Genomic DNA, 27,848 nt, shown 5'->3' with positions numbered 1-27,848 from the left:
CTACAAATTCGTTTGCTTCATATTTTTCAATTTGGATTCTTTTTTTCACATTTCTGATCCAGATAGCTCCAGTTTGAATGGAGCTCTCACAAGAGGCAAGTTATTTAGGGATGTTTGGATCTGGATTACTGTGGGATTAGATTTGAGTTACCAAATAAAAACATTTTCTTTTTTTCAGTTAATCTCAATACTAGTAATTGTTTTTGTCTGCCTTTTTCTATCGATTTGTTGCGTATGCATCTGGATGTGCCGATGTCGTAAGGATCATATTCGAGCATCCGAAGAAAAACATGACAGGGCAGTTCAATTACAGAATTTCGAGCAAGGGTAGGTGTTCTTGGCATTTCATTGTTCTAATATTCTCTTACAGACAAGCCAAGAATGGAGCAGTACAGGCCAGTCTAAAACCAGGAACCCGTTTGAGTGTGAATGATTTGGCCAAGTCCAGTTCAGATGTCAGATCTCACAGAGAGGGATCAGCCCGAAGTCAAGAAACTATTGGACAGGCTCGTCACGAAATTCAGGGTACCTCAATTCAGTGTAGCTAACCGTGATTTTTCAGTACGAAGATAGAATAAATAGAGGATCAAATCTATCTGGGTCTACCAACAATTCAAGAACTGGTGTAGCCGCTGGATTAGCACAGCGATTCAGAGACGACGATGCTGCCAAAAACGTAAGATAATAGAAAATAAAATTTCTCATAATGAGATGTTTTAGAAGCGGCTAGATACAATATCTGAGATAGCTATGTCCAATGACTCTTTGCAAAGAAACGATTCTAAGGTTTGCCATCCTCAATATTCTATTCTTCGCAATAAAATAGTTTTCAGACGAATGTATTCAACAATATCGACGGCGGTTCCCGTAAAACAATCTCCCCGATGGAAGTCGATCTCAATCCGGGTCTCAGCAGCTCCATAAATTTGGAGAAGATCTAATCGGTTTTATCAGCGATCATGCCAGGAAACATATATCAACCATTGATACCGATATCATAAAAAAGTTATTATTTGGATTAATAAAGCCTTATTTTGTGTGTACTCAAAAGTTGGAATTTAATTCTTCGGGCTATAACATCAGCTCAGAATATGGTTTCCATTTCGGTTGGTCTAAATTAGAAGACCACCGACCAAAATCGCCGGATTATTAGTCAAAATTTCAGACAAACGGAAGCCCTATTCCAGAATGTATTATAACCACACAACCCCACTCTCTAATAGAAGCCAACCAGTTCGTCTTCCTGGTTATTGCCAACTTCTCTTTCTTTTCACCTTTTCTGGTATTTAATTTTCGTTTACTCTTGTCGTCTTTATTCCTGTCCAGTTAAGAACCGAAAATGAGTGACGATGAAAAATTGTATGTTTTTGATGTGTACGATGACGAGAAGCCTGCAAAAAAACAAAGATTAAGCTATTCAAATGCATTCAAGTCCAAAGTCGTCGAGTTTTCAAGAAGAAGTACTGTTTCCAGTGCTGCAAAAAAGTTCGGTGTTGATCGAAAATGTGTGAGAAGATGGATACATGACGTGGAAAAAATTCAAGAAGAAATTGAATCGGGAAACTCGGAAAAACTACGTTTCAGTGGAGCAGGACGACATTTGAACGACCTCGGTTTTGATGAAAAATTGAAGAAATGGGTGGATCATCAGCAAAAGAATAAGGTGACGATTTCGAGAAAAACGATCAAAATTCAGGCAGGCTTTCTTTCAAAACAGCCTTCATTCAAAGTAAGATTTATACTCCTTTCAAATGAAAAAAGATAGAACTTTGCAGGCAAGCTCAGGATGGCTCCAGAAGTTCATAAACCGGCACAATTTGTCGTTCCAACGAGGTTAAAGAATTTTTTAATTGGTTTTTTTACCATTTATAGAGAATTCGAGTTTTCTTTTAAAAATGAAGTATTAATAGAAAAATAGAATCTTCTTTCCTTATTAGGGTTGGCGGGAAAGTCTTTGTCACTTTTTCAATAGTTTATTTCTCAAAGAAAAAATAACCGAATAATTAATTATATTGTCCATCATTATCAACAACATGTCTCCAACGTTCCCTCAATTTATGGATTCCATTGCGGTAGAATCCAGCCGGGCGTGAGGCAAAGTATTGTTTGAGTGCCGCTTCGACCGCTCCACGGGAATTGAAGCTTCTTCCTTCGAAGGCACGTGTCATATCGCCAAATAACCAATAGTCGGAAGGAGCAAGATCAGGAGAATACGGGGGGTGAGGGAGAACATTCCATCCATATCCCCTCAGCTCCTGCTTCACTTGTTTCGAAACATGTGGGCGAGCGTTATCATGTTGATAGTACACTTTCTTGTCTTTCAGGGCCGAACGGTCGACTGCTTTCTTGAGGTTTCGTAGTTGAGTAGTGTAGAGGTCTCCAGTTATTGTTTTGCCCTCGGGCAGAAGTTCCCAGTAGATGGGGCCGTCCACTCCCCACCACACAGAGAGCATAACTTTTTTCGGATGAAGGTCGGGTTTGGGGACATCCTGTGGGCTCTCTCCTTCTCCAACCCACTGGGATTTCCTGTGGTGATTATCGTAGAAGACCCACTTCTCATCTCCGGTTATTAGCCGGTCCAGCCATCGATCGCCCGCGTGGAGAGTGAGAAGAGTAATCGAATCGTCGACTCGGCGGTCAAGGTTGGCTTGAGTCAGGTGATGAGGTATGAATCGACCAAAAAGTTTTCTCATTCCAAGAGACTTCAAACCTTCAAGGACTGTGCTATGGTGAACTCCGAATGTGACAGCTAGTTCACGGCTAGATTGAAATGGATCCGATTGCAATGCGTGCTTCAGCTTGTCCAAATCCAACTCACGGGGTCTCCCAGAGCGACCCTTTTCATCGAGCGAGAAGTCATCTTTTTCGAAACGATGGAACCAATTGCGAATAGTATTGTAGTGAGGGGCATGTGTGTTGTACACATTCTTCAAGAAAGTTTCCGAATCCTTCATCGTGGTGTGAGCTAGGAAGAGGTAAATCAAAACATGTCTGATGTGAATAGCAGTGGGAACAAACATATCGTTTCAATTACAGATGAGGAGCAGGGAAGGAAATGGGGACTTGTTTATATGGAAGGTTCTTATCACCTTGTTATTCACTAGAGTCGATATCATACACAGCCTCCATATACGAGAACAGTGATTAAACAAACAGAGTGACAAAGACTTTCCCGCCAACCTAATATCAGTGAAAATATGGTAGCCAATATTTCCCCACTTTTAAGAATAAACAACCAAGTTCACAAAAAGGCATCAGCTTTCAATGGTTCTCGTCGACAAGCACAGGACGTTTTTTGAGAGCTGCTTGGTCCAGGTTATATTTTTTTGACAGCTTGTTGACAGAGCAAAATGAGATAATTTCGAAAACCTTCATAACGAACAGTAGTTCCCGATTCGACGAATTTAGGGTTCTATGAACTTCTTCAAACCCACCGTCAGCGGACAAAGCACTTGATACAATAATAAACAATTGACCACTTTTGGTCAAGAAAAATTTGCTGAAGTTAAGAGTTAGGTGTTTCTTGCATTACAGGTTTTACGGTCTCATACTTTCAATTCCTCCGAGAACTGAACATTTCTTCCGAGAACATATACTAAATTCCACCTAAATCCGTATCAGTTGCTGGTACCCTATTCTATTCAAGCATTATACAATTTAGAAGACAACTTGTGCGCAAAAACGAAACGCGATATGATGTGAGAACAAATATAATACAAACAAACATGGGTCTCCAGCTGCCGAGACAAGTTCAAGCTTTTTCTAGTGTTTGCTTTTTTAGGGCCTGAAACTTTTTACTTTTTTTGCGCATGCATGTGTTTGGAAGAAGGGTTAGGACACTCCTTTTTCCACTCCTTCATCCAAAACGAATAGACGAAAAACTCTTGAAGAATTCCATAAGAGAGACACTACACTTTCCCACACTTTTGATAACTATTTTTCCGTTTTCTTTGTATTTTTGTTATAAACGAATCAATATTTTCAGATTTTCCAGAATTTTCGAGAGATAAAATGTTGGATCCACAAAGGATGGAAGAGTTTATTGAACAGATTCGTTTGACTCCTGCCATCTGGAAAAATCGGGAATTCGAGATCCCACGGACACATCTTAACGAAATTTGGGCACATTTTGGACACACTTTTGACATTTCTCGTAAGTTATTTTAGTGTTTTTTCTTGGTCTAAAATGTATTGTTTCAGCGGAAGAAGCAGAAAAACAGTGGGAATATTTTATCCGGTTACACAGATTTATGAATCCAGAAGCTAAGAAAGAGGTTTTACTGAAAATTTATTATAAAACTTTTCAATTGAAATATTCAGCAGTTTCGATTCTACAAAATGTCTCAATTGGATGAATGGTCAAAGGCAGAATGCTTGATTGCAGATTCCTTGGCTATTTTCTTGAAACCAGCTCTCGATGAACTTCTTTTAATTTCAAAACCAACAGAATCATCAGTTTGACCGGAAATAAATAGTTCACAAAATCAAACTTTTTATAAACGGTTTTTCAAAAACCATCATGTCTGTCGTTCCTCCGGAGAGTTTTTGGACCATCCACTCTATTTGTTACTACGTATTCTTATCCGGATTTTCAGAAACTTCAACTTATTTCATTTTTTCTGGTTTTTTTCGGCGTTTTTAGGTCTTTGACATTATATTTCCAATGTGATTAAAGACTGAAGTCTGTGCAAATTTGATAATTCTATTAGGTTGGAAGGAAAGTAACTGTCCATTTTTTAATTAGTAAATAAAACAAAAATAAGATTAAACCAAGATTGACAGTATGTACCGTCGTGGTCCACAACATGTTGTCAACATTTTGGTAACTTGTGGATACCATCCCTCCAAACGCCAGCCGGCTGTGAATCAAACTATTACTTTGGTACATTTTTTTTCTCATCGATTTTGTCAAAGTCCGAACGCTCCAGATGGCGTTTTCTATCTCTAAATAACCAATAATCTGATAGAACAAAATCAGGACTTTCACGGGGGTAAAGGAGAAAGGGGCCCAGCCAAAGCGGCGCAGGTACGGCGTGACTTTCCGTGCAACATGAGGTTTTGCTTTTTTTTTTACAGAAGTCAAGTCAGACTTGAGCCGCTTCAACGGGACGGTTCTCCCTCACCTACTTATAGTCCCAACTTGGCTCTATCAGATTATTGGTTATTCGAAGATGTACGACGCCATCTGACGAATGGTGACGGATGGTGACGAATTTTGCACCATTTATGGGAAAAAAAAACTGGAAAATGGATATTCTGATTCGCCGCTAGCTAGATTTTGGAGGTATGGTATCCACAAGTTATCTAAATGTAGGCTTGCCCAAAAAATACTTACAGCGGGCCGGGCCGGGCCTGGCCTTCAAAAAATTTGTCAAGGCCCTGCCCGTTCTGGCCCGGAAGGCCCGGTCAGTTGGCGCCAGCTTTGTTTTTTAGGCAAAAAAGCTAGTTGTTTTTGGAAAAAACGACGTTTTCTGGCGCCACACGCCGCTTTTAATTTTTGCACTGACCGCCAGTGCCAGTTTTTAAAGCAGCGTGAATCGCCAGCAAGATTTTTCACAGGCATTAAACGCCGGGTTTTTAAAAGATGTACTTTTCAATAGAAAATACTTCATAGAGAAAAGATTCAAAAAGAAAAAAAACAGATGATCGACCCGAAACAGTCGAATGGAATGAAATTGATATTTTTAGTCCTTCGAAATATTTTATTACTTCTGGAATTCTGTTTGAAATTCTGAAAATCTGGTGTCTGCAGCTTTTGAAAAATGTTTTCCGAAATTTCAGAAAGTCTGAATTTTAAAAAGTCTATGGTTTGTGTGATTTTGAAAATTTATCGATTTCATGAAACTACACTTTCCTGAAAATTTCCGAACTTCGAATTTTCAGTATTCAAGAATTTTTGAGTTTCCTGAAATTTCAGTATATTCCTCGTTTTTCAAAAACTATTGTTGGAGTTTCTGTACTGTCATGCTTTACATTTTCGACCGATCAAAAATGTTTTGATTCCTAAATTTTTGAAATTTAAAATGTCAAGATCACTAAATTTCGGAGTTTTTTGAAACCTGAATTCTGAAGTCCCGAAAATCGATGTTTACAACTTTAAATTCTAAAAGCCTAAAAAAATACTTTTGAACTAAACCTCGATCCAGACATAATCACAATCACATATTAATGGAAGACTAGTGGTAACTTCTCAAATACCAAATTCGTTCCAACATTTTATAATTCCCATTCTTTCCCTTTAACCTCAGTTATCTGATTTCTTTGTGAAACATATGACAAAACTGTCAACTGCCAAAATGTTTTTTTGACATTTGGAGCATTTTATTAGTTGACCGTTTTCTGCTATCTTTCATAAGAACTGGGATATTTAAGATTGAAGCTACATTGAGGGGCTATTAGTGAATCAAAAGGTAAATTCTATTCTCAAAAAGAAAGCGGCGTTTGACGCCGGTTTAAACTTTAAACAGGCAAATATTGACTGCTTAAATATTTCGCTGGCTTTTAATGTAAATCACGTGAAATTGAAAGGCCCATAGCTTGGCGGCCAGCAACAACCCTATTGGCAACATGTTGTGGACCACGACCTTGCATACTGCTAATTTTGGCCTAATCTGGTTTTTGTATTTCTAAATTCAAGTATTCTGGATTTCAATTTAAACAATTTTGTCAGCATGAAAATCAGACATTCGGTAAACTTGGAAGATTTGGTGTGCTCCGGAAATGCGGAGATACTGAAGTTCGAACATTCAAAATTAGCAAATTTAGCAAATTCGAAACATTAGGAATTCGTAAAAGTTTAACTCGTGTCTCTTCTTTTCAAGAAATTCGGAATTTCAGAAATCCTGAAATTTGAATGTTTGAAATTTTATAAAATGCGGAACTTTCGGAACCCAAAAAGTTCAAAATTTCGGTAATCCTAAAATTATTGGGAAAAAACAAACAATAACTTAAATAATAAATCATTAATACATTTATTATTAAATTAAAATATGTATGCTGGACTTCTTTTGCTTGCAAATAAATCCACGGAGAGGCATATCATGAAGGTTGTTCCACTCTCCACCATCCGGGTTATACCAATTATTTTTTTCGTTGAACGAAGAATCTGGCATCATCTGAAACTCGTTAGATCTGGAACCAATTGAAATGTCATAATTCTACCGATGCCTGGCCTTCGCTATCATATTCCATGAAATTTGGTTCTCCAGTTGCCCAATTCGTATAGTCGGTAGGAGAACCGTCGAGCCATTTCCAAGTTCCAGATTGCTTCTCAAAGAAAAATCCAATCCACACCTATATAAAAAAATTAGAAATCCCTCTTTTCAGAGAACAAAACAAACATTGTTATCCCACTTGTTCTCTTGAACGTTCCCAGTTCTAGTAAATTCTAAAAAATAAAAGTTACTAATAGGTTGATTGTTGATTTTCGATGTTCAAGCCATTTTATCTACCTTACCTCTCAAAAAATCATTTTCTTCTACAGAATGTATTGATGTCAGATGAGCCCCTACTTCATTGCATTTATTTTCAGCCTCCATGAATTGAGCTCTCATTTTGTAGGCCTGGAATATTCAATTTACATTAATTGATATTTAACATAAAACATCTACTCCCAATAAAGTTCAAACTCACTTTATAGCAATCCTGTTCGAATTGAGTCCATCCATAAAAACAAAGTCTCCGGGAGTTTCTATTCGAAATCACAGAATAGGAGAGCCCGAGAAGGGTTGATAGGAAGACCAAGGCTCTCATAGTTCCTTCTTATGGTAATGAAGCTCGATCTTCTTCAGCCACAACCAAATTTTAAGATTAAATTGATATCAGCCCATTTTTCGGATTTCAGGATGGAAATTAGTCTGAACACGTGGCGATCCAACATTGTGTATGTTGTGAGGTGTTGGAAGAATTCAAGCCACTAATCTAAACTTTCACTTTATAATCGATGATTACTATTTGAGAAATATTATTTATAACTCATATCTATTTTTGAGACAAAAAAATTCAGACCTGTTTCCATGATCCCAAATGTCTGCGTCCACTATTTGTACTCTTCTCTGAAATTTTTATTTGCACACTGAGCATCAAAGTCTACCGCAGTTGACTCTTTTTCTCATTGGCCGTTTTACCGCTGTTTACCACAATCCCCCCCCCATTTTCGAGACTTCGACGAGCGGGAAGAAACTTTGTAGATTTGACACTTCTCAAGAGGTTTCAAAGATTCCTTACAAATAATTCTTCATCTGTTTGATTTCTCGAACATTTTCTTTCGCTATGGCTCAGAGTCTATGGGAACCTTTTTAAAAATTTGTTAGAGTGAAGAAACATGGTTTCATAGATAGATCTGTGTTTTTCCTTTCAGACAAAGCTTGATTTTGTGGAATTCAAAAGTCCTAGAAATTTATTGATTTTTTCACAGCTTTCCTTGGGTCCGAACACCTAAAATAATATAATTCTTATATTCGCCCTTTCTATATTTTGAACCATAAATCTACATACCGTAAAGTTGTAATAGAAGGGCCGCCCAACTTTCAATTTTGAGCCAATTAATCTCGCTTCCTGTCAAAGATCTGAATAAATGGTCAACTGACAAATTGTTTATCATAATATCATAAACACTATTAGTTAACACATTTCTGATACCTTAGGAGCCAAGATAAAATAACTCAAACATGAGAGTGCCCTTCTTTCACAGGTTTTACGGTAACTTTCTTTGTTTCATCTAACCTTGAAGTTATTCTTAAGAAGGTTCGTTTCTCAGCCTTCTCCAAAACTCTACATATTCTTCCAGAACACCCTATTTTGTATTCATAAATTTTCAAATAAGATCAGCTGATTCTCAGCTCTACCCACTCTCCCAATTTTTTTTCATTGAACTCTCTCCGAGTCTTTAACCCGTGACTCATAAGTAGGAATAATGAAATCCAATACCTGAGAATAGAATATTGCGAAATACCCAATTTCCTTCTATACAGCCCATATTTTTCCATCTCATAGTTGTGCGCTTTCCTTCGTCACCTGCCTGCCCCACTCTTCATTTTTATTTTCAAAAAAACCTAGTTTTCTTTTGATTCAAGGGAGAGAGCTAAGATGTTCGATATTTATGTTTCAGATATCATATCAATTAGAAAACTCGAATTCTTCAAAAAAAATAGAAAATTCGGATTTTTGTTCTTCGTCCGTTTTCCGGAAATTAGCTCTAGTTCCCGTTTGTATCAGAATGCTTTCCTTGAAAAATTTCCCAATCTATGATGACGTGGCGAAGTCATTGCTATGGTTTTCACTCTCTGACTCATCCTTCTTCTTCTTCTCAACCTGTTTTCTTTTTTCTCTTTGATACAGAAAAAACACAGTTTAAAAAACAAGACGACACAGAGATGGAAAAAAGGCGTTTCCATCTGTTTCTCTATTTTTCCTCGTTCGTTACATCGAAATATGTTCAGTTTTGTCGGTTACCGGGTACATTCCTTGTTTTTCTGGCCTACATATTTTTCATATTTTCCACTTGATTAACAACAACGACAAATTATTTTCCCGTTGCTCGGCAACAGAGCCAAATGTGGATTACGAAATTTGTTGTTAGGTTTTGAAATATATGGTTCCCGGCTCTTGACTTATTCATATCAGAAGATGAATTCTATTGTGATGGTTCTTGTAGTTGAGATTCTTCTCAAGTGTTACGGTAGATCATCCAGAAACCGTATTTCCTCAAATAGAAGCTTGCCCAAACTGTCAGTTTTGAGCTCACTAACAGTTATCTCGATTCTTGTGAAAGATATCAAAAACTTGTCAACTGATAAATTATTAATCATAATTTCACCAACATTTTATCAGTTGACAATTTTTTGATAGCTTTGACAGGAAGAGATAATTAAGCTCAAAGTTGATGTTTTGGCCTTCTATTTATAAAGATGGTTTTAAAATGAGGTCTTATTACTCTAGCCTGTTCAACCAACTCAATTCACTCATTTTTGAAAATTGATAGATTGGAATCCGTTTTTTAAAAGATTTTACAGTAAGAAGATCTTGTACGATACCAATTCTCAAGTGCTCTTTTTTATCCTTCTTCATTCCGTTTTGCACTGATAGAGAAGAAAAACCAAAATTATTTTTGTGTCTTTCTCATAATTCGTCATTTTTTCTACCGTTCTCCACGAATGACTCACCTCGCGATTCCGTGTCATTTCATCCCTTCCTCTTCTCTCTGAATTCATATGACCAAAGTAAATAAGCGCAACTTTTCATTGTGTCGGCTGCCTGTTTTCTCTTCAATTCTCTCAATCTCTTTCTCCCAATTCGATCTCTCGTTTACTACCTCCTCACCGAAACACTCAACTTCCATACCCACAACTTCATAGTTCGATTCTTTTTCAGACGATACGTCACATTTGAACCTAGTTTTTAATCTCGGACGTTAGGATTTGCATAACATACAGTGCGTGTAATAAAGATAGGACCCCCCTTGATTTTGACTTTTCAGAAAAAAGTAAGAGAGGTATCAAAATTCTGTGAATGCCATTCGATTCAAAATAAAAAACAACCCCAGAAGCCAAATTCGAGGTTTTTTTTTTTTTTTTTTTTTTTGATTCCTTCGAGAGAAGAGTAGAGGGTCCTTTCGAAGGTCTCTCCAGTAACTTCTATTGCCGTCCGGGCCGTCTAAGTTCTACTTTTTCTCGTCCGAGAAGAGAACCTGAAACTCATTTATTTGAAAATGCATGTAAAAGAATGAGCTTACGTTCTCCCATTTCCGAGTCATGTTTTGTTTCACGAACTCGAGTCTTCTGGCCTTGTGGTCTGCCGTCATCTTTACAGCCTTCTTCATCTTTTGGGAGACGATGACTCCGCTGCGTTTGATGATGTTGTGGACAGTCTTCTTGCAGACTCCGAGCTTCAACTCTCCTTTGATTTCGTTGAGACTCTTCGGAGAGTTAGACGCAATCCTGGCAACGTTTCGTTCCTCGCGGACAGTCAGCTTTCTTGGCCTTCCTTTTCCTTCTTGGACCTTCTTACCGTATTCCAGTGGATTGTTGATGTACCGGCGAATGGCAGAGCGGCTTTTCTTGACAAGACGAGCAATGGCATGAAGCGAACATCCCAGTTGAAGAGCAACATCCACTTGAGCTTGCTGAACGTGGGTGAGAAGAGGAGCGCGGCCCATGGTAATAATGAGATTGACTGACTGATTCGGGTCTTGACTTTTAGGATCAACATTCTATTTTCAGATGTACGGTACCTGCACATCAATCTTGAGCATCTTACTTTTACCACGAACCTAAGAACTGTAGCTGGAACCGTGCCAAAGCTTCAGACTCATGTTGTCCATCTCACAAAAATTTTTTCGTTCTTCTTTATCCAAAAAAATGACCGAACTTTTGATAAATAAGGTGGATTGAGAAATAAAACTATGAAAAACAATAAAACCAGCACAAATAAATGTGATACAAAAAGAAAAATAGTCGAAAAAATGGGTATCGCTTCAAAAATGCTAGGTGGTCCTATCCTTATTACACGGCCTAAAAAATGACTTTTGGACGGTGGACCGGTACGGAAAGTGCTAGAGTTTAGAAAATTTGGCTTCTGGGGGTTGTTTTTTATTTTGAATCGAATGACATTCACAGAATTTTGATATCTCTCTTACTTTTTTCTGAAAAGTCAAAATCAAGGGGGGTCCTATCCTTAATACACGCACTGTAGTTGTTATACCCGATTTTCAAATCAAACGTTGACCTAACTATAAGGTACTGTAATTTAACGGCTGAGCTAAATTTTTGGATGGAAGTAACGTATTTTCTCTCATACAATCCCTACACATTCTTTTTCTCAATTACCGTATTTGCTCTAATAAGAGCCCACCCTCTGCGTGCACTCTGAGCTCAGTTATCTCAATTTTTATAAGAGATATAAAAGATGTGTCAACAAGTAAAATATTGTTGATTTTGACATATTTTTCATATCTTTTACAGAAATTGAGATAACTGAGATCAAAGTGCAAATATAGGGTGGCCTTCTATTAGAGTGTTCACCGTATCTGGGTTCCATTAGTAATTATCAATAATCCTAAAATGTTTTACATAATATCACCAACTTTTTTTTTAATATTATACGATTAGGAGTACTGTAGTCGTTGTATTCTCCACAGAGTGCATCCGGAAGTATATCATGAACACATATTATTTGTCAGCTAGTTAACTGAATTTTAAGCAATATTCTACTTCTTGTTTACCGAGGTGCCCATTAGTTTTTATCATTTTATCAGTCTTCAGTTTTGTTTTTTCTTCCATTTTCCACAATCAACAAGCTTGTTTATCACATGTGTCGAATACTTTTCAAACCGTCACCTAATAATTCGTTTTCTATAATTTTCTAAACTTCAGTAAGTGTCTAAACATGTCGTACCAGCCATATAACCAACCACCACCATATACTCAACAACCAGGATATCCACCACCAGGATCTGCTGGATACATGCCACAACAGGGAGGATATTATCCACAAGGACAACCAGGCGCCTATTATCCACAACAACCACAAGTTGTGTAAGTTTTATTTAGATTCCAGAATATTAAAATATGATTTCAATGATTTTCAGTGTCGTGGAAGAGCGTCGACATGGAGGAGGAAGAAGTGGAGGAAGTGACAACTGCTGTCTCGTGGCTCTCCTAGCTTGTTGCGCCGGATGCTGTATCGCCGACTGCTGTGACTGTTGTTAGTTCTGATCTATTTCAAATTCTTACTTTCCCTTCTTCAGAATCCTCTCCCTCTCTACTACCAAATCATGAAGTTTCTTCCCTAACCCCGATAATTTTCTAACCAACATTCGAAAAAAAATGTACACAACCTTCACCTGCTTCTAAATTTTCCATTTAATCCCGACATTGTACGAAATTGACATGAAAACTGATATGAAAAATAATAAAACAATTTGTCTACATCCTTGAATTATGGCAGTTTATTTTCCCGTCCACCCATTGTCGAATCATTTGATGAGCAATAGCACCAGCAGGTGGAATATAATGAAGAGTTTGACGATCATCCAATGTACGTGGGAGATTCTTCAGGAATGGGTCCGAAAGTGTTGTTTCCAGAGCTTGACGGACTTGATGACGAGAGAACCATTGAGCAGTTTCTAGCTCATCAGGGCATACGGAAATCTAAATAATTTATATATTAGGAACTACTGCTTTAAAAAACAAACCTTTTGGTCCATATTGGCAACCGCTACGTGAGCAATCATCAGTGATGAATCAGGCATTGGCCATGGCTGTGACATATCTAGAGAACGAATCGAATCTACTTCAATACCAACTTCTTCTGCGATTTCACGTCGTGCACATTCAGTCATGCTTTCTCCAGTCTGAAAATAGAATTATGTTCACTTTTTATAGATAACAATTTTTACATGAGCAAATCCAGCAACTGCAGTGAATACTCCTCCAGCTGATCCACGATGTCGGACCAGAAGTGCATGTTCGTTGGTTGGGTCAGTTATAAGGGTAATGGAAACGGGTGAGAACTGAAAATATACTATTTCGATATTCAATGTACGAATGGCTTACGGTAGGGTAGTACACTCTCTGACACGTCACGCATTCAGCTCCGCTCTTGCTTGTTCTCATTTTCAGAGCAGCTGCACACTTCGGGCATCTTCGATACGTGGCTGCCCACTTGGTAAGGGATTGGAATTTGGCTAGAAGATTCCGTTGTCTCTCTTCTTTCATTGTCAACATCGCCATTCTGATATCAGTGAAACTTCCACCCAAACTGTTACCTAGTTGTCGCAAGACCTCTTTTTTCGAAATTGGAGAGTCTTCTGGAGGATCTGCTGCCTCGATGGAAGTCCCGAAGAGAGGAATCTGAAATTTAGGATTCAGGGAAAACACGAATCTTCGATTTACTATACCATGTCGGTTTCTGCTTCGAGTGCATCCAATAGACACGAATTGCTTAAATCAAACTGTAATCCGTATTCTCCAAGAAGTTGTTTCAAATCGCCATACGAGTGCTCCACCATCCTAACTTCTGGAGCATCTTTGGTAACGAGAAGACGCCGATCCACCATGAGAACCAATCGAGACCTCGGGAATTCTCTGAAATTCAAAATATCGTCTCTCTTGGTTTGGAAACTTCTTGTTATTACGATTGCAATGCAGAATCCTGGACTTTCCAATAATCCAATAATCGTACTTTTTCTACAAAGCCCATCTTTTTAACATGCGAAGTGGAGAATGACCTGTAAAATATACTATTTGGGATAGGTATTAGAAGAGATGAACTGAGGAAATAAATGATAAGAAACTGGCCTCTTGGTTATCAAATTGAACACTACAATGTTGCTTCGTATTGACGGCATTCCAAGTTTTTCTACCCTGACATAAATGTTTTTTTTTCAAACTTTTACTTTGTTTTGTAGAAACCTTTTCGAAGGAGATTCCAATAAATCTTTCTGAAATCTACAGTAACTTCAACAAAAAAACATAGGAAAATATGAAACGCATTCATTAGAACATAATAGAACCAAATATTTAGTTAGACAACTAAACTGAACTTTAAAATATAAAATTGAACAAAACCGTACTTCAAGGAATCATGTGGGAATATGGGGGTGATAATTCAAAATTTTAGCAAAATTTTGTACAAAAAACTCGAATAGAAAACTGATGACCGTACATGACAAAAATACACAGACAGGTTGATGGGAAACAGAAATTCGATTTGGCGGTAATTCGAAAAATGGATAGATCAGGTGTTAGTCAGATTGACGAGAAAAAAAACTAGGGATAAGACAGGAATGATAAGACACTACAGGTGATAAGATGATATATTGAATAGAAGAGGTGATTGGTATGAAATAAGACAAGATCAACTATTGGCATGAATAAATTATTAGAATAATCTAAATGACAAATTGAGCAATAAGATTCAGAACACCAACCGCAACGATTCCATAATGGGCATACTTTTTGAGCGGTGTTAATGTGCCCGCAGCGTTGCTTTGTTTCAAATAAACCATAGAAGGCAAAGCGAATACGTAGACGAGCCCGGAAATCGATCCAACATATCTGAAAATACATAAACATATCTAGGTTTAAAATAAATAATGTATGAGATCACCTCAGAATGCTTCCGACATTTGGGTAGAATGTAGCAAACCCAACAGCAATTCCGATTAGCATTAGATTAAGAACTATAACTTTGACTACTCCAGGCCATGTGTTACCAAAAATAGCATAGAAGAGTTGAGAGCGAACCAGGAACATGAGCAATGGTAATACGGTGATCATTTGGAATAACAAAAAGAGACGCGCTGTAGATGAAAGAACGTCGCCAGCTCCAAAGTTATTGAGGAAATTCTGAAATTAGAATGTTTGATTGTTAGAATGAATCCAGATTTTCCTACATCACTGATACAACTTCTCTGAACCGGGAAAGCAGCGAAAAATGTGAAACCGATAAAAACGTAGCAGAAGGCAACCAAACAGTATCCTATAGATAAATCTCTCGCATTGTTTTCGGGATGCTTCTGATTACGGAGAATAGTAAGAACCGCGTTGTGGATGAAATAGGACAACGTCAGTGTGCCACTCAAAGCTGGGAAATGCATGTTGGCCACTGAAATATACTTTGAAAGTGAACATTGAACAAAGAGAAAACCCACATTGGACGTAGTGCATAGACTTTGGGTTTGAGAAATCCATATTCACGCCACATTCTAGAAGCTTCGAAAACACGAACATCAGCAGATACATGACAGAAACTGAAAACCGTACTGTTCTTTAAATGTTCAATATAAAAGGCTTACTAGTTCCAAGAACATTGAACTTCGTGAAGAATGTTGGAGATTTGAAATTCATCAAAGGAAACAAAGCGACAGCCAAATATATTGGTACAGTACCACGAAGTGTCCAAAACTTATCGAAGCTCCATGAATCTTCTCCAGCCTCTCCACCCTCAAACTCGGATACAGCATCATAGATTTGCTTTTCCCACTGAGGAATCGTCCATTGAGAAGTTTGTTCCGGGCAGTACACTGAAAAATTAGGAACATATTTATGCTTATATGAATGTTTTCAAATACCATCACAAGTGAAAGTCTTGTTTTCCATCACTGGAATCGTAGTACTATTCGGCTGCATAGCCTCATAGACAACTGCTCCTGTGTAGTACAAAAAGTTGGACATAAGAACCCAATATACAATAACTCCTCCGATTAGCACACAGACACTGAACACAACGGCACAGTATTCTCCGACGCGCCCGAACAAAGATTTGCAGACATCTGAGAATTCTGCGAGAAGTGGATCGACGGATAAGTCTTCTGAAGGACTCGATGAAATCATGAAGGGAGCCAGTCTTACGTAATCTTTTGGGACTCTCGATTACAATATAAGCTGTGTAGAAACAAATTCCAGCCATTGCCAACATGATGAAAATACCAAGAACCAATCCAGCTTGTTGAAGAGCCCATGGCATAGCTAGAAGAGATGTACCCATCATCGTGTTCCAAATCGAAAAACTGAATTATTAAAAAATTGAAAACTAATACAATGAACTGTCCATTATTACATTGTTACTATACTACCCTGCTTTCCAGAGACATCTTTGAGCTCTTCAAAGGGCAGTATGGAAAATAGGTTCGGAGGGAGCACATGGTCTGGCATAGTCTGAAGCTAACTTTTTATATTTTTTCGAACAGTTGCTTTGGTATTTACCAAATGTTCTCCTCCGGGATCCAGTCTATTGTAAAGACGATAACGGAGAGCATTGTTATGTTCTCGATGCAAATCATCTTCGGAATGTAAAGAAAGCAAGCTTTCGTCTCTTAATCCAAGACCTCCAGTGAATAGATACGGTTGACGAGAGACTGATTGATTGGGAACTGAGCCGATTTGTGAAGCAGAAATTGCACGACGACGACCAATCGGAACGCCTCCAGCTGGTGGAAGACGACGTGGCGGTTCATCATCAAGAAGAGGGTCTGTGCTGAAATTTTTGGAGATGCTAAAAATGCATTTCTGTAAAACTGAACTCACTCATTATCATCTACTCCAATTGCGCCGTAAGACGACATCTTCTCACTAGCAATCGACGACTTTTCGTCTGTTTCGTGCCGTAGAAAGCGTCGAAAAACCTGCAAACAGTTCGAATAGGGGAACTATAAGTAAATTGTAGTAATCAGCGAAAAAATCCTGACATTGTTGATAAGCGATTGGTTTGGTGTCTTACACGTACGTTTTCGGTGAATTCAGCAAGAAATGGGGGCATCTAGAGAGAAGTGGTTATCGGTGTAAACTCTTGGTAAGGTTTCAGACTTTTTTTTCGAAAGGCAATCAAACACCCAACCTCAAATTATTCGGAGCACATGGTCTACTCTTTTTCTTTGTTGTCTCTACAGTTCGAATTGTATTTTTTGAGGAAACCGAAAAATGGAATCAAATAATTGAGAGCTGTGAGGTTGTCTCGTGCCCCAGCATGCCCTCTTAATACTCTAACTTGATAAGAGAATATGCGTTGACTTGGAGTGATAAAGGTGACGAAAAATGATAAATTAGTCAACTTTGAATAGAGCGCCGGGTCAAATTCTGTTTCGCAACAAAAATACATTTCCAGGAAAGAACCCATACAAAGTTCATGAAAAAACCATTAAATTAAAAACAGTCGTTGAAAAACCCTTCATGTTTTCATGAGTAACCGATGATACACCGTGATGAAAACTTTGATAAATAATCTTCGAAATAAATTAGCAAACCTGAATAAATACATAAATAAATAGATACCCATAAAACATATGAAACAGCGGGAACAAAAAGCAAAAAGACTAGTCACATGGCATGAAATTCAAGCAAGAAAGTATTGGAATTGAAAAATACATCTAGACACTGAAAAACTAGGTGTCCAAATTGTCACTCATAATAAGAAGAATCAGAGAAGACCATCCGGTGAATGGATGACATCCACGTCCTTGTCCAGTCCGATCATCATAGTTCTCCCACAAGAACCCAGTTTTTTGGAATTGCTGAAAAACAAAAAAAATTATGATTCAGATATTTTGAAACACAGTGTTTACATTAGCCATATTGGTTACCAAATTGGTCCTCAGCTCGTGGAAGATTTTTTTAGCCAAATCTTTATGTGGGCCGTTTTGCTCCGAGTAATGATGTAGAGAACTGAGAACCATATAATTGATATTGATCCAAATGTATCCACGCCAGTATGGTGGATCATGCTCTGTGTTCTTTGCCAAGTAGTATGGAGATTTCTTGGAAATCGAGCGGAGTCCATAATTTGTCCATAACACTTCTGGGTCACGAATTTTATCAAGTGTTGCTTTTAGGGCTGGAGACCTCGCTGGGATCATTTTTAGCATCAGAGGGAACAGATTATTGTATCCAAAAGCGTCAGTAACCAGCTGGTAAGTAGGAGCAAGCGATGCGACACGTTGATACTCAAATTGTCTAGGACTACCAGAAGCTGGGACCGGTGCCAACGCCACATCTTTGCTATGCTTTCCATAGTCGAAAAATCCCTGAGCTTCTTCGCTCCAATGATCTTTTTGAAGTGTTTCAAAGTTGTTAAGTTCTTCCATTGCCTTTGACGCTTTTTGGTATTCCTGCTCAGTTCCATAGCTTCTGGCTAACCTCGCCAATACGCGCGATGCCAATGCTAACCAGCATTTCAAGTCGAGATGATATTCATTGTCGGTTGGATGTGATGCACGAGGGAAATCATCCAGACCAGACGAGAGCGTTTTCGGATTGAGCTCGGAAAGAATTGTAGAGTTGCGACCTCTCCATCTAAACGTTGTTCTTGATGGGCCCGCCTGTGTGATTCGAAGCCAAGTGAACCATTTTTCCAATCGTGGATATAAGAGCTTCAAGATTCCAGAATAACGACTGATGGTCTGAAACAAAATTTGAATTGCATTTTTTGTAAACCGAAAAAAATACCCTTTCGTCATGAATCAGTTTATCCATCACATAGAACAGAGTTGGTGGATTCGCGACATCTGGCCTTTGAGGAATGAACTCGGCTGGAACTTTTGCTTCTGCCTCACTTCCAACAATCATCTCTCTTGGAATCCATCCTGATGTATCCATAACATTCATCCACGATACTATCACTTCCAGTGTCATTTTAGGATCCATTTTACGAATCAACATTTGGTGGAACCCTTCATCCCACAAGAAACCACGTGGGAAAAACGGACGAGACGGTACAGCCGAAAAGAAGGCATGTGGTCCGTATGGATGGATAAGATTGTTAAATACAACTCGATTGTGTCCATACCAGTATCCCATAGATCCAAGCATATTGGAAATCGCAACTTTCGCCATTTTCAATTGATTTTTAGTGTAATTTTTGCCACCAAGCTGGAAAGCGTTCTCATACTTCTTGTTGAAATTGTATGTTCTTGAACGTAGAGTATTTGAAAACTCTTCGGACTTCATGGCTTTGAGTTTTTCGGTTCTGGAAGAACTGGCAAAACAATGAGAATGTCGAAATTTAGCTTAAGACTTACTGAAGAACAATATCAAACTCCGCATCGTTTCCTAAATTCAATTGAACCGCTATGAATTTTCCTTCTTCAGAGTTTTTCTTCTCGTTTAACAAATAGTGAAGAGGCTGGTTTGGTGCATTGTATGCTTGCTGAAATGGAAGGAATATTACTAGAACAGCAGTTTTCAAGGCCTACCGTATTCTCCATAATATAATCCTGATACTTTTCGATTGGGATTCTCTCATCTGTTAACATTGTTGAGTGAGACGAATTGAGTTTTGTTCCATTTTTTAAGTGAACGCTAAAAGTGAATGCTCCAAGCAATTCATTGGTCCCGTAAAATATGTCTTTCAGGTGTTTTCCAAGCCGGAATCGTGTAGCAAGTTCTTGTGCCGAAAAGTACAAAATTACATTGTATCTTCTTCCTTTTGCCATATTGAGTTTCACTCGAGCAGCAAATCCGTTGGCTTCATTGATCCAGTCAGTTTGAATTACCCCTTTGTGAGCATCCGAAATGTTTTGCCTTCCAAAAGTTCGCCCATCTGCTTCATACCAATAGTACCCAGGCAGATGATCATCTAAAAAATGTGTTCTAGGTCATTGTGTAAAAAACCCAAAATTACCTTGATGACACCAGTGTCTTATATGCGGTCTCTGAATTGTGTCTGGTTGTTCGTACCACATCATACCGAAAAGTGGAGAAAATGGTGACCTTGTTCGCAATCCAAAGTACATATGTGGGCGATACGTACCCCAAGTGAATGGAGCCTAGAAATGAAAAATGGAATTTTGTAAACAAAAAATAATCTTACATTATCCGGGTCGATGTTTGGAAGTTGACTCATTTTGTCTAACGTCGGATAAAGATAGAGATGAAGGACAATGAATCCACAAGCACCCGATACTAATAGAAGGAAAACAAGCAGGTCCCAGGAGCAACATGATTGGAGCCATGAACCTTTTTCGACGACCGGTTCATATCTTATTGTGGCTGAAGGCGTTTCGATTTCTCGAGGTGGTCGTCGATGTCTGGGAGCCATGAAGTGCTGAAAATTATGAACATCAAATCAACTTTCAATTGCGAATTTTGAGATACAGTGCATTGTAAGTTAAAGAACAATAATGAGAAACGGCGGAATTGTATTAATCTCTCGACAGAGCAGACTTTTAATTTATTTTTGTTTACTATCAGTGGATGTTCAAAAGTGCGAAAGTTAATGCCCAGTCTATTGCATATGAAATTAGTTTATAAGACCAGTTGTGTTGGAACACACTGAAGAACGACCAGAAAGAAGGCGACATGGCTCTGTTAACAGAGCACAGGTAATTATAAACTGCTTTTGAAGAACAACACAGTGCAACTAGAAATTGTATAAATCGATATTCACTGTTTTCGACTGATTTTTAGCTGAAAAAAACGACAAACATGTTTTTCCTCCCGGCTTTAAAATTTTTTTTCAATTTTCGGTGGAGCGCACATGCTAGCTGACAAAATGTTTATTTTTCGCACCTCTTTTCTTCCACGTTCTGTTTGTTTTCGGCACTTTTTGGGTTCGTATTTGCTCAAACTTCGAGTAATCAGATCGAAAATTATTTTTTGATCCTAGATTTTAATCGTACTTTGCACTTTTCCGGAAAATTAATTTTTTTAACTGCACTCGATGCAACTGAAGTTTCCTTTTCTTTATTCTCTTATCACATTTCACCTGATAGATGGCACCATTCGAGAGTGTGTCATCTACTATCAATATGCTATCATCATCGATTTCTCAAAATGTCTGCGCGGCGTTTTTTTATCAAAGTTGTGCACTATTGAATTCACAAATCCTAGATTTTCAGGTAAAAATGTCGGGATCGTCGACAACCACCGCGACAACAACAACAGCGAAGGCGTTCGAAAATGATTATGGAGATTTTAGTCAGTTCAAAAAAGGAAAACCAGCAAAAGTGAGTTGTGAATGTTTCCGATATTTGTTTTCGGAAATACAGCTTTTTTTGGCACTACAGTATGCCAAAGGCGCACACAGAACAGTTTTCTCGTGGGTCTCGAGCGGATCTAAATGCTTTCAGTTTTTTCTTGCGTTTTTGAATTTTGTTTCTCAAATTTTCACCAATTTTCGAATTTTTTTGATGGGAAGTTTCAAAATTTTAACCTCCGAACTTTTGACATTCCGAAAAGGCCATTCCGAACATCCCCGAATAACCCTACCAATTGAGTACCTTTCTGTAATTGAATCCTACGCGTACGCCTACCCTCAAATAAATAGAAAAATCTCCCAGTTAATATTATCTGAATAGTAAAATGTCAAAGAATCTATAGGGTTTGCAGTATCAGAGCATCTAGAGGGTTTGGTGTTTCCCTGAACTTTAATCACGATGATTTTTTCTTTTCAAATGGGAGCTACCGTGAACCATTCTGATTTTCGGTCAACGGTTTTTTGGATATTATGCTTGTCTGAGAAAAAAAAGGTTGAGACGCAGAGAAAAAGTGTCTGCGTCTCCACCGTTTGTGTGCTATTCAGGCTCTCCGCTTCGATATCGCTACCGTACTCAGACTGCAAAAAATACTCTTTAACTTTTTTTTTCTCAGACAAGCATAATAGATTCTGTTTAAAATTGATATATCCAGCCAGCAGCCATTTTGTGATATTTAACTTAACATGGAAACGAAGATTTTTTAAACTAGATCTGGGTTCCAGGAATCCAAAACTCATTCTAAATAATGCTCTTTAAAGAAGTTCATTTCAGCAAACACTCGGTGAGCACATATATCTTCAATATCTCTTGGTCTCTGGAATCTACATGCTGGAACCTTGGGAGCAACGTCTTTTCAACTGGATTATCATTTTTGCTCTCACTGCCTTCACTGCTCTAATCACATACTTTGTCGTCTAAGTATTTTGTCCCCCTCGCTTTTTTTCTGTTTCCATGTTAACCCCATTCGTGAATGATTCCAATTTCTTTTTTTTCTGTTTTCGCCTGACCACTTTAAAGTGCATGCAAACGCGGTTTTCATGTATATATCGTCTTGCCTCCAGTTCTAAATGAAACTAATAATACTATTTATCGATTTCCTCCGATCAAACATTCAACGTCACATTGTTGCGTTATCAAAATAGAATTTACATTGTTGTAGTGTACTCGCAATGCTTCACCGATATTTTTTCTATTACGATGGAAATTAATATTTAGGTTGATTCACAGCTCTATCGATTACAGTAATGCAAATCTGAATTTGTTGAACTGCTTTTTTGGATAAACAGGAGTTCGCTAAAACGAATACTTAAGAACTTGTAGAAAAATTGTGAATTTAGGCTTGCAAAAATGGTCTTGAAGGTTTGATAAGATTTTTTGAAAAAATAAAAGAGCCCTACCATCAAATATAAGGTTTTCCCAGAAATATGAAGCAAGGTCAGCTCTTTTAAAGGTGGGGGGACATGAAAAAATAATGCTCTCGAAATTTCGTTTAAATATTCCCCTCGAGGAGTTGAACTTGTTGGGGCGATGATTGAGGGTGCGGCGCCGCTACCGACTGAGTTACACGGGCAAAAAAAAGCGGTCGCCCGATTGCATAGATAAAGGCGAGGACGACAGCTGTACGCAGACTGACATTAAGCGTTGTACACCGTCACGGTAGAATGCATACTCTGGCCCCAAAAGTCCCCCGTAAAATCTCCTGTCCCCCCACCTTTAATCAAGCATTTAATAGTATACTGGTACAAAAAAGCGGAGCTGGAGAAGACTTTTTTTCAATTTCCGTAATAGAAAAATCGCCAACATCAGTAAAAATTAGATTATAAATCCGGAAGGATATTTTTAGGTTACTGTACTTGACGTTATGAGACCTTCGGCCACAGCTTCAATTTTTTGTACAAAAGTGATACGGTAATTACGAACAATTCTCTTGAATCTTTTTTCTAAACTTTTGTATTTTCTCATTCAAAAACCAGTTTGGTAAAACTGGGTTTTTGAACTCTTTTAATTTCTAAATTAGTTTTTTTTTTCGATAAGAAAATTGAATCAAAAATTACAAGTTGCATTTGGGTGGAAACTGGCGAATTAATCAACCCAACCGTTAAAAACGAGATTTTTCAAAGTTCGTATCTCGATTTACATGTTCTCTGTGCATCTAATCTCAACGAAAAACCGACTGATGATGTCGTAAACAGTTCGGATGTGGTCAGAATCCCATCTCGCAGAATTTCCTCTGCCACGTGATAACATCATTTGGGTTGAGTGGCGAGGAGAAGTGAAAGATAACAGAAAGAGAACACAATGTTTATCGGCCATCTCTTTCTAGGCGGTCGACACAGAAATAGGATTCACCTCAATTCTCATTCAACTATTCAGTTTATTCCGAAATCCTAATTTTTATTTATGGTAAATATGTACAGTACTGAGAACATTTTTCAAATTTTGGGTAACGAGATATCCTTGATATATGTAGATTCAAATCTCTTCGATCTATGAAACATCATTCTGCCTTCTTCATATCTATTCCCTGCGTACATTGTTTTTCCATAAACCGACGGATCAGTGTTCTGTTGTCGTCCCGATCCACTCCATTTCCGTGTTGATTCAGAAATTCCTCCTCTTTTCCATATAAATCTTTTTTCTTCTATTTGCAGCCATGAAAATTGCTATTATCGGCCAATCGGCCTTCGGAGTCGATGTGTACAAAGAGCTCCGTAAAAATGGTCATGAAATCGTGGTAGTCTTCACTATCCCAGATAAAAATGGAAGAGAGGATCTTTTAGGTATTGAGCTGATACTTCTTTTGGGGTTACTATGGGTTTTTTCAGCTGTTGAAGCTGCAAAGGATGGAGTTCCAGTCCAAAAGCCAGCTCGTTGGCGCAAGAAGAACCCTGAAACTGGAAAGTTTGAAACACTTCCCGAGATGCTTGAACTCTACAAATCATTCGGTGCCGAGCTCAATGTACTTCCATTCTGTACTCAATTCATTCCACTGGAAATCACCGAGGCACCACCAAAAAAGAGTATCATTTATCATCCGAGTATCTTGCCAAAGCACAGGTATTTATAATAATTTGATAGGATCATGTATAACTTTTTGAGTTTTCAGAGGAGCTTCTGCTATCAATTGGACTCTGATTGAAGGAGATGAAGAAGCTGGTCTTTCGATCTTCTGGGCTGATGATGGACTTGATACTGGACCAATTTTGTTGCAGAAGAAATGCAAAGTTGAGGAAAATGATACTCTGAACACGCTGTATAAGAGATTCTTGTATCCTGCAGGAGTCGCAGCTGTGGTAAGTCTATGATCCATAAATCTTATAAAGAGACCTCACAGTTTTAGGCCGAGTCTGTCGAGCTGATTGCCTCTGGAAATGCCCCACGTATTGTTCAACCAGAAGAAGGAGCTTCTTATGAACCATACATTACCACGAAACCAGAACTTGCTCAAATCGATTGGTCCAAAACCCAACGACAACTGCATAACTTCATTCGCGGAAATGACAAAGTTCCTGGAGCATGGTCCATTTTTAATGGAGAAAGAGTTTCATTCTTCGGATCGAAGTTGTGGAAGCCAAAGAAGCTCCCAGAGGACGCTGTTGAAGTTGCGGTGGCTGAAGTTCCAGGAGGAAAAGTTCTTGTTGAAGATCGTGGGCTTTTGCTTCCAGGCTCAGATGGAAAGTGGGTTATCGTGGACACTGTGAAGATTGGAACAAAGACTATTCCTGCTTCAAAGTATGGTCAAGGTGCCGATCAAGTGGAAGAATTGGTTCTGACTGACGATGAGAAGAACGTTGTTACTAAACTCAAGAAAATCTGGGCTGGAATTCTGAAAACACAAGTTTCTAGTGATACTGATTTCTTTGAAAGTGGAGCCAGCTCTGCTGATGTTACTCGTCTTGTTGAGGAGATAAAATTCAACACGGGAGCTGAACTTGAATCAGGACATGTATGTTTAATTATAACCTCAATATATGACCTTTGTTATTTTGCAGATCTATTCTGGACCAACTCTTGGGGAGAACATTGACATCGTGGTCCGTAATCTCCGAGGAGAAGGTGGACTCAGCGTTACCTATGATCCAATTGTTTTAAATGTCAATAACATGGAATTGAAGTTTCCACATGAGCAATTTATCGATGGAAAATTCGTTGGATCTTCTGATGGACGCACATTCCAAACCATCAATCCAGCAACCGAGAAGCCGATTTGCTCCCTTCCTCTAGCTACTGTAGCTGACGTCGATCGAGCTGTTCGTGCTGCCAAGAAAGCTTTTGAACGTGGAGAATGGCGTCAGATGTCCGCTCGTGAACGAGGAAAGCGTCTGTACCGTCTTGCGGAGCTTATGGAAGAGCATAAAGAAGAGCTGGCTACGCTGGAATCTTTGGATGCTGGAGCAGTTTATACCCTGGCTCTCAAAACTCATGTTGGAATGTCCATTGATGTATGGAGGTATTTTGCCGGATGGTGTGACAAGATTCAAGGAAAAACCATCCCAATCTCAAATGCTCGTCCTAACAAAAATCTCTGTCTGACTGTCCGTGAACCAATTGGAGTCGTCGGACTTATCACTCCATGGAACTATCCATTGATGATGTTGTCCTGGAAAATGGCTGCTTGTCTAGCTGCTGGAAACACTGTCGTTCACAAGCCAGCTCAAGTTACTCCACTGACTGCTTTGAAGTTTGCTGAGCTTTCTGTTCTTGCTGGAATTCCACCAGGCAAGATTCCTTTAGTTAAAGTCCCTAAAGATTAATAAAATTCAGGTGTAATCAACATTGTTACTGGTTCCGGCTCTCTTGTTGGTAACCGTCTTACTGCTCACCCAGATGTACGTAAGATTGGATTCACTGGATCTACGGAAATCGGAGCAACTGTGATGGAATCTTGTGCCAAGTCGAACATCAAGAAAGTCTCTTTGGAACTTGGAGGAAAGTCGCCTCTCATCATTTTCGCAGATGCTGATCTTGAAAAAGCTGTGAAACAAGCCTGTGGAGCAGTTTTCTTTAACAAGGGAGAGAATTGCATTGCTGCTGGCCGTGTGTTTATTGCTAAATCGATCCACGATAGTTTTGTGAAAAAGCTTGTCGAGGAAGCCAAGCAGTATAAAATTGGAGATCCTCTCGATAGATCCACTGCTCATGGACCACAAAACCATTTGGCTCATCTGAACAAGCTTGTTGAATATGTTGAGAATGCTGTTCGCGACGGAGCCAAGGTTGAAGTCGGAGGAAAACGATTAGAAAGAGAGGGATTGTTCTTCCCACCAACTATTCTTTCCAATATTGATGACGAAAACTTTGCTGCAAGTGAGGAATCCTTTGGACCTATCATGTGCATTTCTAGCTTCGATGATGAGTAAGTTCCCATATGAAAAACTTTTTAAAGTTTAATTATATGATTTCAGTGATGTTGAAGACGTTCTCCGTCGCGCCAACGACACTGAATTCGGTCTTGCCGCTGGAGTCTTTACTCGTGATGCATCCAAATCTCTTCGTGTCGCTGAAGCTCTTCATGCTGGTACTGTATTCGTGAATACCTACCAGAAGACCGACGTTGCTGCTCCTTTCGGTGGATTCAAACAATCTGGATTCGGAAAAGACATGGGAGAAGAGGCTTTGAATGAGTATTTGGTCACCAAGACCATTACCATTGAGTACTAAAATAATTAATATGCTGTGAATTTCTAATGTTTGTAGTTGTCGATTATAACTTTTTTTGAGGGTTTCCTTTCTTTTCCAGTTTGTGATTCTTTTTATTGCATGTCCTGTCGCACCTTTCATAATCTATTAATTAAAATGTTTCTAAATATAATCAACCAGGTATATATGCATGCATCCATTGGAATCTCTAGAAATCTGAAAATCGAGGAGAGCATCTGAAATTCTATTCTAATTTCAAATCCAGCAAATTTTTTGGTGACAGCTCTTTCACTGAATCTTGAAACCTCAACACGTCTTCATAACTCCTACTGGCCATGTACCCGGACCAACTTCCATGTTCACTTTTACCAGTAACATGGCAAGGAGCTACGGGTAGATGGACGTCTTCGGATCCGTTTGACGTTGAGATTCGATGACGAGCGAAGGACACAAAAGCGCACTACAGGAGCAATGAACCCACGCCATTAGAACGTGTGTCTAGTGCTTACCCCGATACACCACGAGCGTCACCAACATACATAGGACACATGGTGCATAAGTACAAAGGGCCGTTCGTTTTCCTCCGTTCCTCCCCCTTATTCCCCCATTAGTTTCGGAGAAGGCAGCCCGCTCGTAGTAATTCGTATGGTGGTGGCTATTTGGTTGCCCTGAGTGTTAGGAGATGGCTTGGCCGTGTGCCAAGTGAGAAGAGGGTGCAGGTAGACTCAGAGACGCAGAT

The 27,848-nt window shown here is 38.7% G+C and overlaps 9 protein-coding genes across 9 annotated transcripts; 5 read left to right on the top strand and 4 right to left on the bottom strand.

Moving 5' to 3' along the window:
* Positions 1 to 244: 244 nt before the first annotated feature.
* CBG05972 lies at positions 245 to 941 on the top strand (the record flags this gene model as incomplete). Its single annotated transcript, XM_045235473.1, has 5 exons — positions 245 to 327; positions 371 to 506; positions 563 to 676; positions 721 to 786; positions 834 to 941. The coding sequence occupies 5 exons, from the start codon at positions 245 to 247 to the stop codon at positions 939 to 941; spliced, it is 507 nt and encodes a 168-aa protein (XP_045093107.1).
* Positions 942 to 4,011: 3,070 nt separating this feature from the next.
* CBG05975 lies at positions 4,012 to 4,355 on the top strand (the record flags this gene model as incomplete). The annotated part of the gene is made up of 2 exons (XM_045235472.1): positions 4,012 to 4,153; positions 4,201 to 4,355. 2 exons carry the CDS (start codon positions 4,012 to 4,014, stop codon positions 4,353 to 4,355), a joined length of 297 nt encoding a protein of 98 aa, XP_045093106.1.
* Positions 4,356 to 7,149: 2,794 nt separating this feature from the next.
* On the bottom strand, positions 7,150 to 7,752 carry CBG05976 (the record flags this gene model as incomplete). The annotated part of the gene is made up of 4 exons (XM_002633206.2): positions 7,150 to 7,293; positions 7,341 to 7,387; positions 7,457 to 7,562; positions 7,633 to 7,752. The coding sequence occupies 4 exons, from the start codon at positions 7,750 to 7,752 to the stop codon at positions 7,150 to 7,152; spliced, it is 417 nt and encodes a 138-aa protein (XP_002633252.2).
* Positions 7,753 to 12,384: 4,632 nt separating this feature from the next.
* On the top strand, positions 12,385 to 12,707 carry CBG05978 (the record flags this gene model as incomplete). The annotated part of the gene is made up of 2 exons (XM_002633207.1): positions 12,385 to 12,533; positions 12,587 to 12,707. The coding sequence occupies 2 exons, from the start codon at positions 12,385 to 12,387 to the stop codon at positions 12,705 to 12,707; spliced, it is 270 nt and encodes an 89-aa protein (XP_002633253.1).
* Positions 12,708 to 12,923: 216 nt separating this feature from the next.
* On the bottom strand, positions 12,924 to 14,199 carry Cbr-ndx-9 (the record flags this gene model as incomplete). The annotated part of the gene is made up of 6 exons (XM_002633208.1): positions 12,924 to 13,148; positions 13,193 to 13,351; positions 13,397 to 13,510; positions 13,554 to 13,850; positions 13,898 to 14,084; positions 14,135 to 14,199. The coding sequence occupies 6 exons, from the start codon at positions 14,197 to 14,199 to the stop codon at positions 12,924 to 12,926; spliced, it is 1,047 nt and encodes a 348-aa protein (XP_002633254.1).
* A 691-nt stretch (positions 14,200 to 14,890) lies between these two features.
* On the bottom strand, positions 14,891 to 17,259 carry CBG05980 (the record flags this gene model as incomplete). The annotated part of the gene is made up of 11 exons (XM_045235470.1): positions 14,891 to 15,056; positions 15,109 to 15,347; positions 15,395 to 15,606; positions 15,653 to 15,751; positions 15,797 to 16,024; positions 16,073 to 16,312; positions 16,353 to 16,510; positions 16,561 to 16,658; positions 16,707 to 16,977; positions 17,028 to 17,125; positions 17,227 to 17,259. 11 exons carry the CDS (start codon positions 17,257 to 17,259, stop codon positions 14,891 to 14,893), a joined length of 1,842 nt encoding a protein of 613 aa, XP_045093105.1.
* Positions 17,260 to 17,881: 622 nt separating this feature from the next.
* Positions 17,882 to 20,532, bottom strand: CBG05981 (the record flags this gene model as incomplete). The annotated part of the gene is made up of 7 exons (XM_045235469.1): positions 17,882 to 18,010; positions 18,062 to 18,895; positions 18,942 to 19,461; positions 19,514 to 19,641; positions 19,688 to 20,070; positions 20,116 to 20,260; positions 20,305 to 20,532. The coding sequence occupies 7 exons, from the start codon at positions 20,530 to 20,532 to the stop codon at positions 17,882 to 17,884; spliced, it is 2,367 nt and encodes a 788-aa protein (XP_045093104.1).
* A 673-nt stretch (positions 20,533 to 21,205) lies between these two features.
* Positions 21,206 to 22,387, top strand: CBG05982 (the record flags this gene model as incomplete). The annotated part of the gene is made up of 2 exons (XM_002633211.2): positions 21,206 to 21,439; positions 22,241 to 22,387. 2 exons carry the CDS (start codon positions 21,206 to 21,208, stop codon positions 22,385 to 22,387), a joined length of 381 nt encoding a protein of 126 aa, XP_002633257.2.
* Positions 22,388 to 24,122: 1,735 nt separating this feature from the next.
* Cbr-alh-3 lies at positions 24,123 to 27,130 on the top strand (the record flags this gene model as incomplete). Its single annotated transcript, XM_045235468.1, has 6 exons — positions 24,123 to 24,526; positions 24,576 to 24,762; positions 24,810 to 25,415; positions 25,462 to 26,188; positions 26,234 to 26,825; positions 26,875 to 27,130. The coding sequence occupies 6 exons, from the start codon at positions 24,123 to 24,125 to the stop codon at positions 27,128 to 27,130; spliced, it is 2,772 nt and encodes a 923-aa protein (XP_045093103.1).
* Positions 27,131 to 27,848: the final 718 nt, after the last annotated feature.

Source organism: Caenorhabditis briggsae (genome assembly GCF_000004555.2).
Source record: "Caenorhabditis briggsae complete genome, chrIV, whole genome shotgun sequence".
NCBI lineage: Eukaryota > Metazoa > Nematoda > Chromadorea > Rhabditida > Rhabditidae > Caenorhabditis > Caenorhabditis briggsae.
Note: the sequence above shows the minus strand (reverse complement) of the source record. Positions and strands in the feature narration are given on the sequence as shown.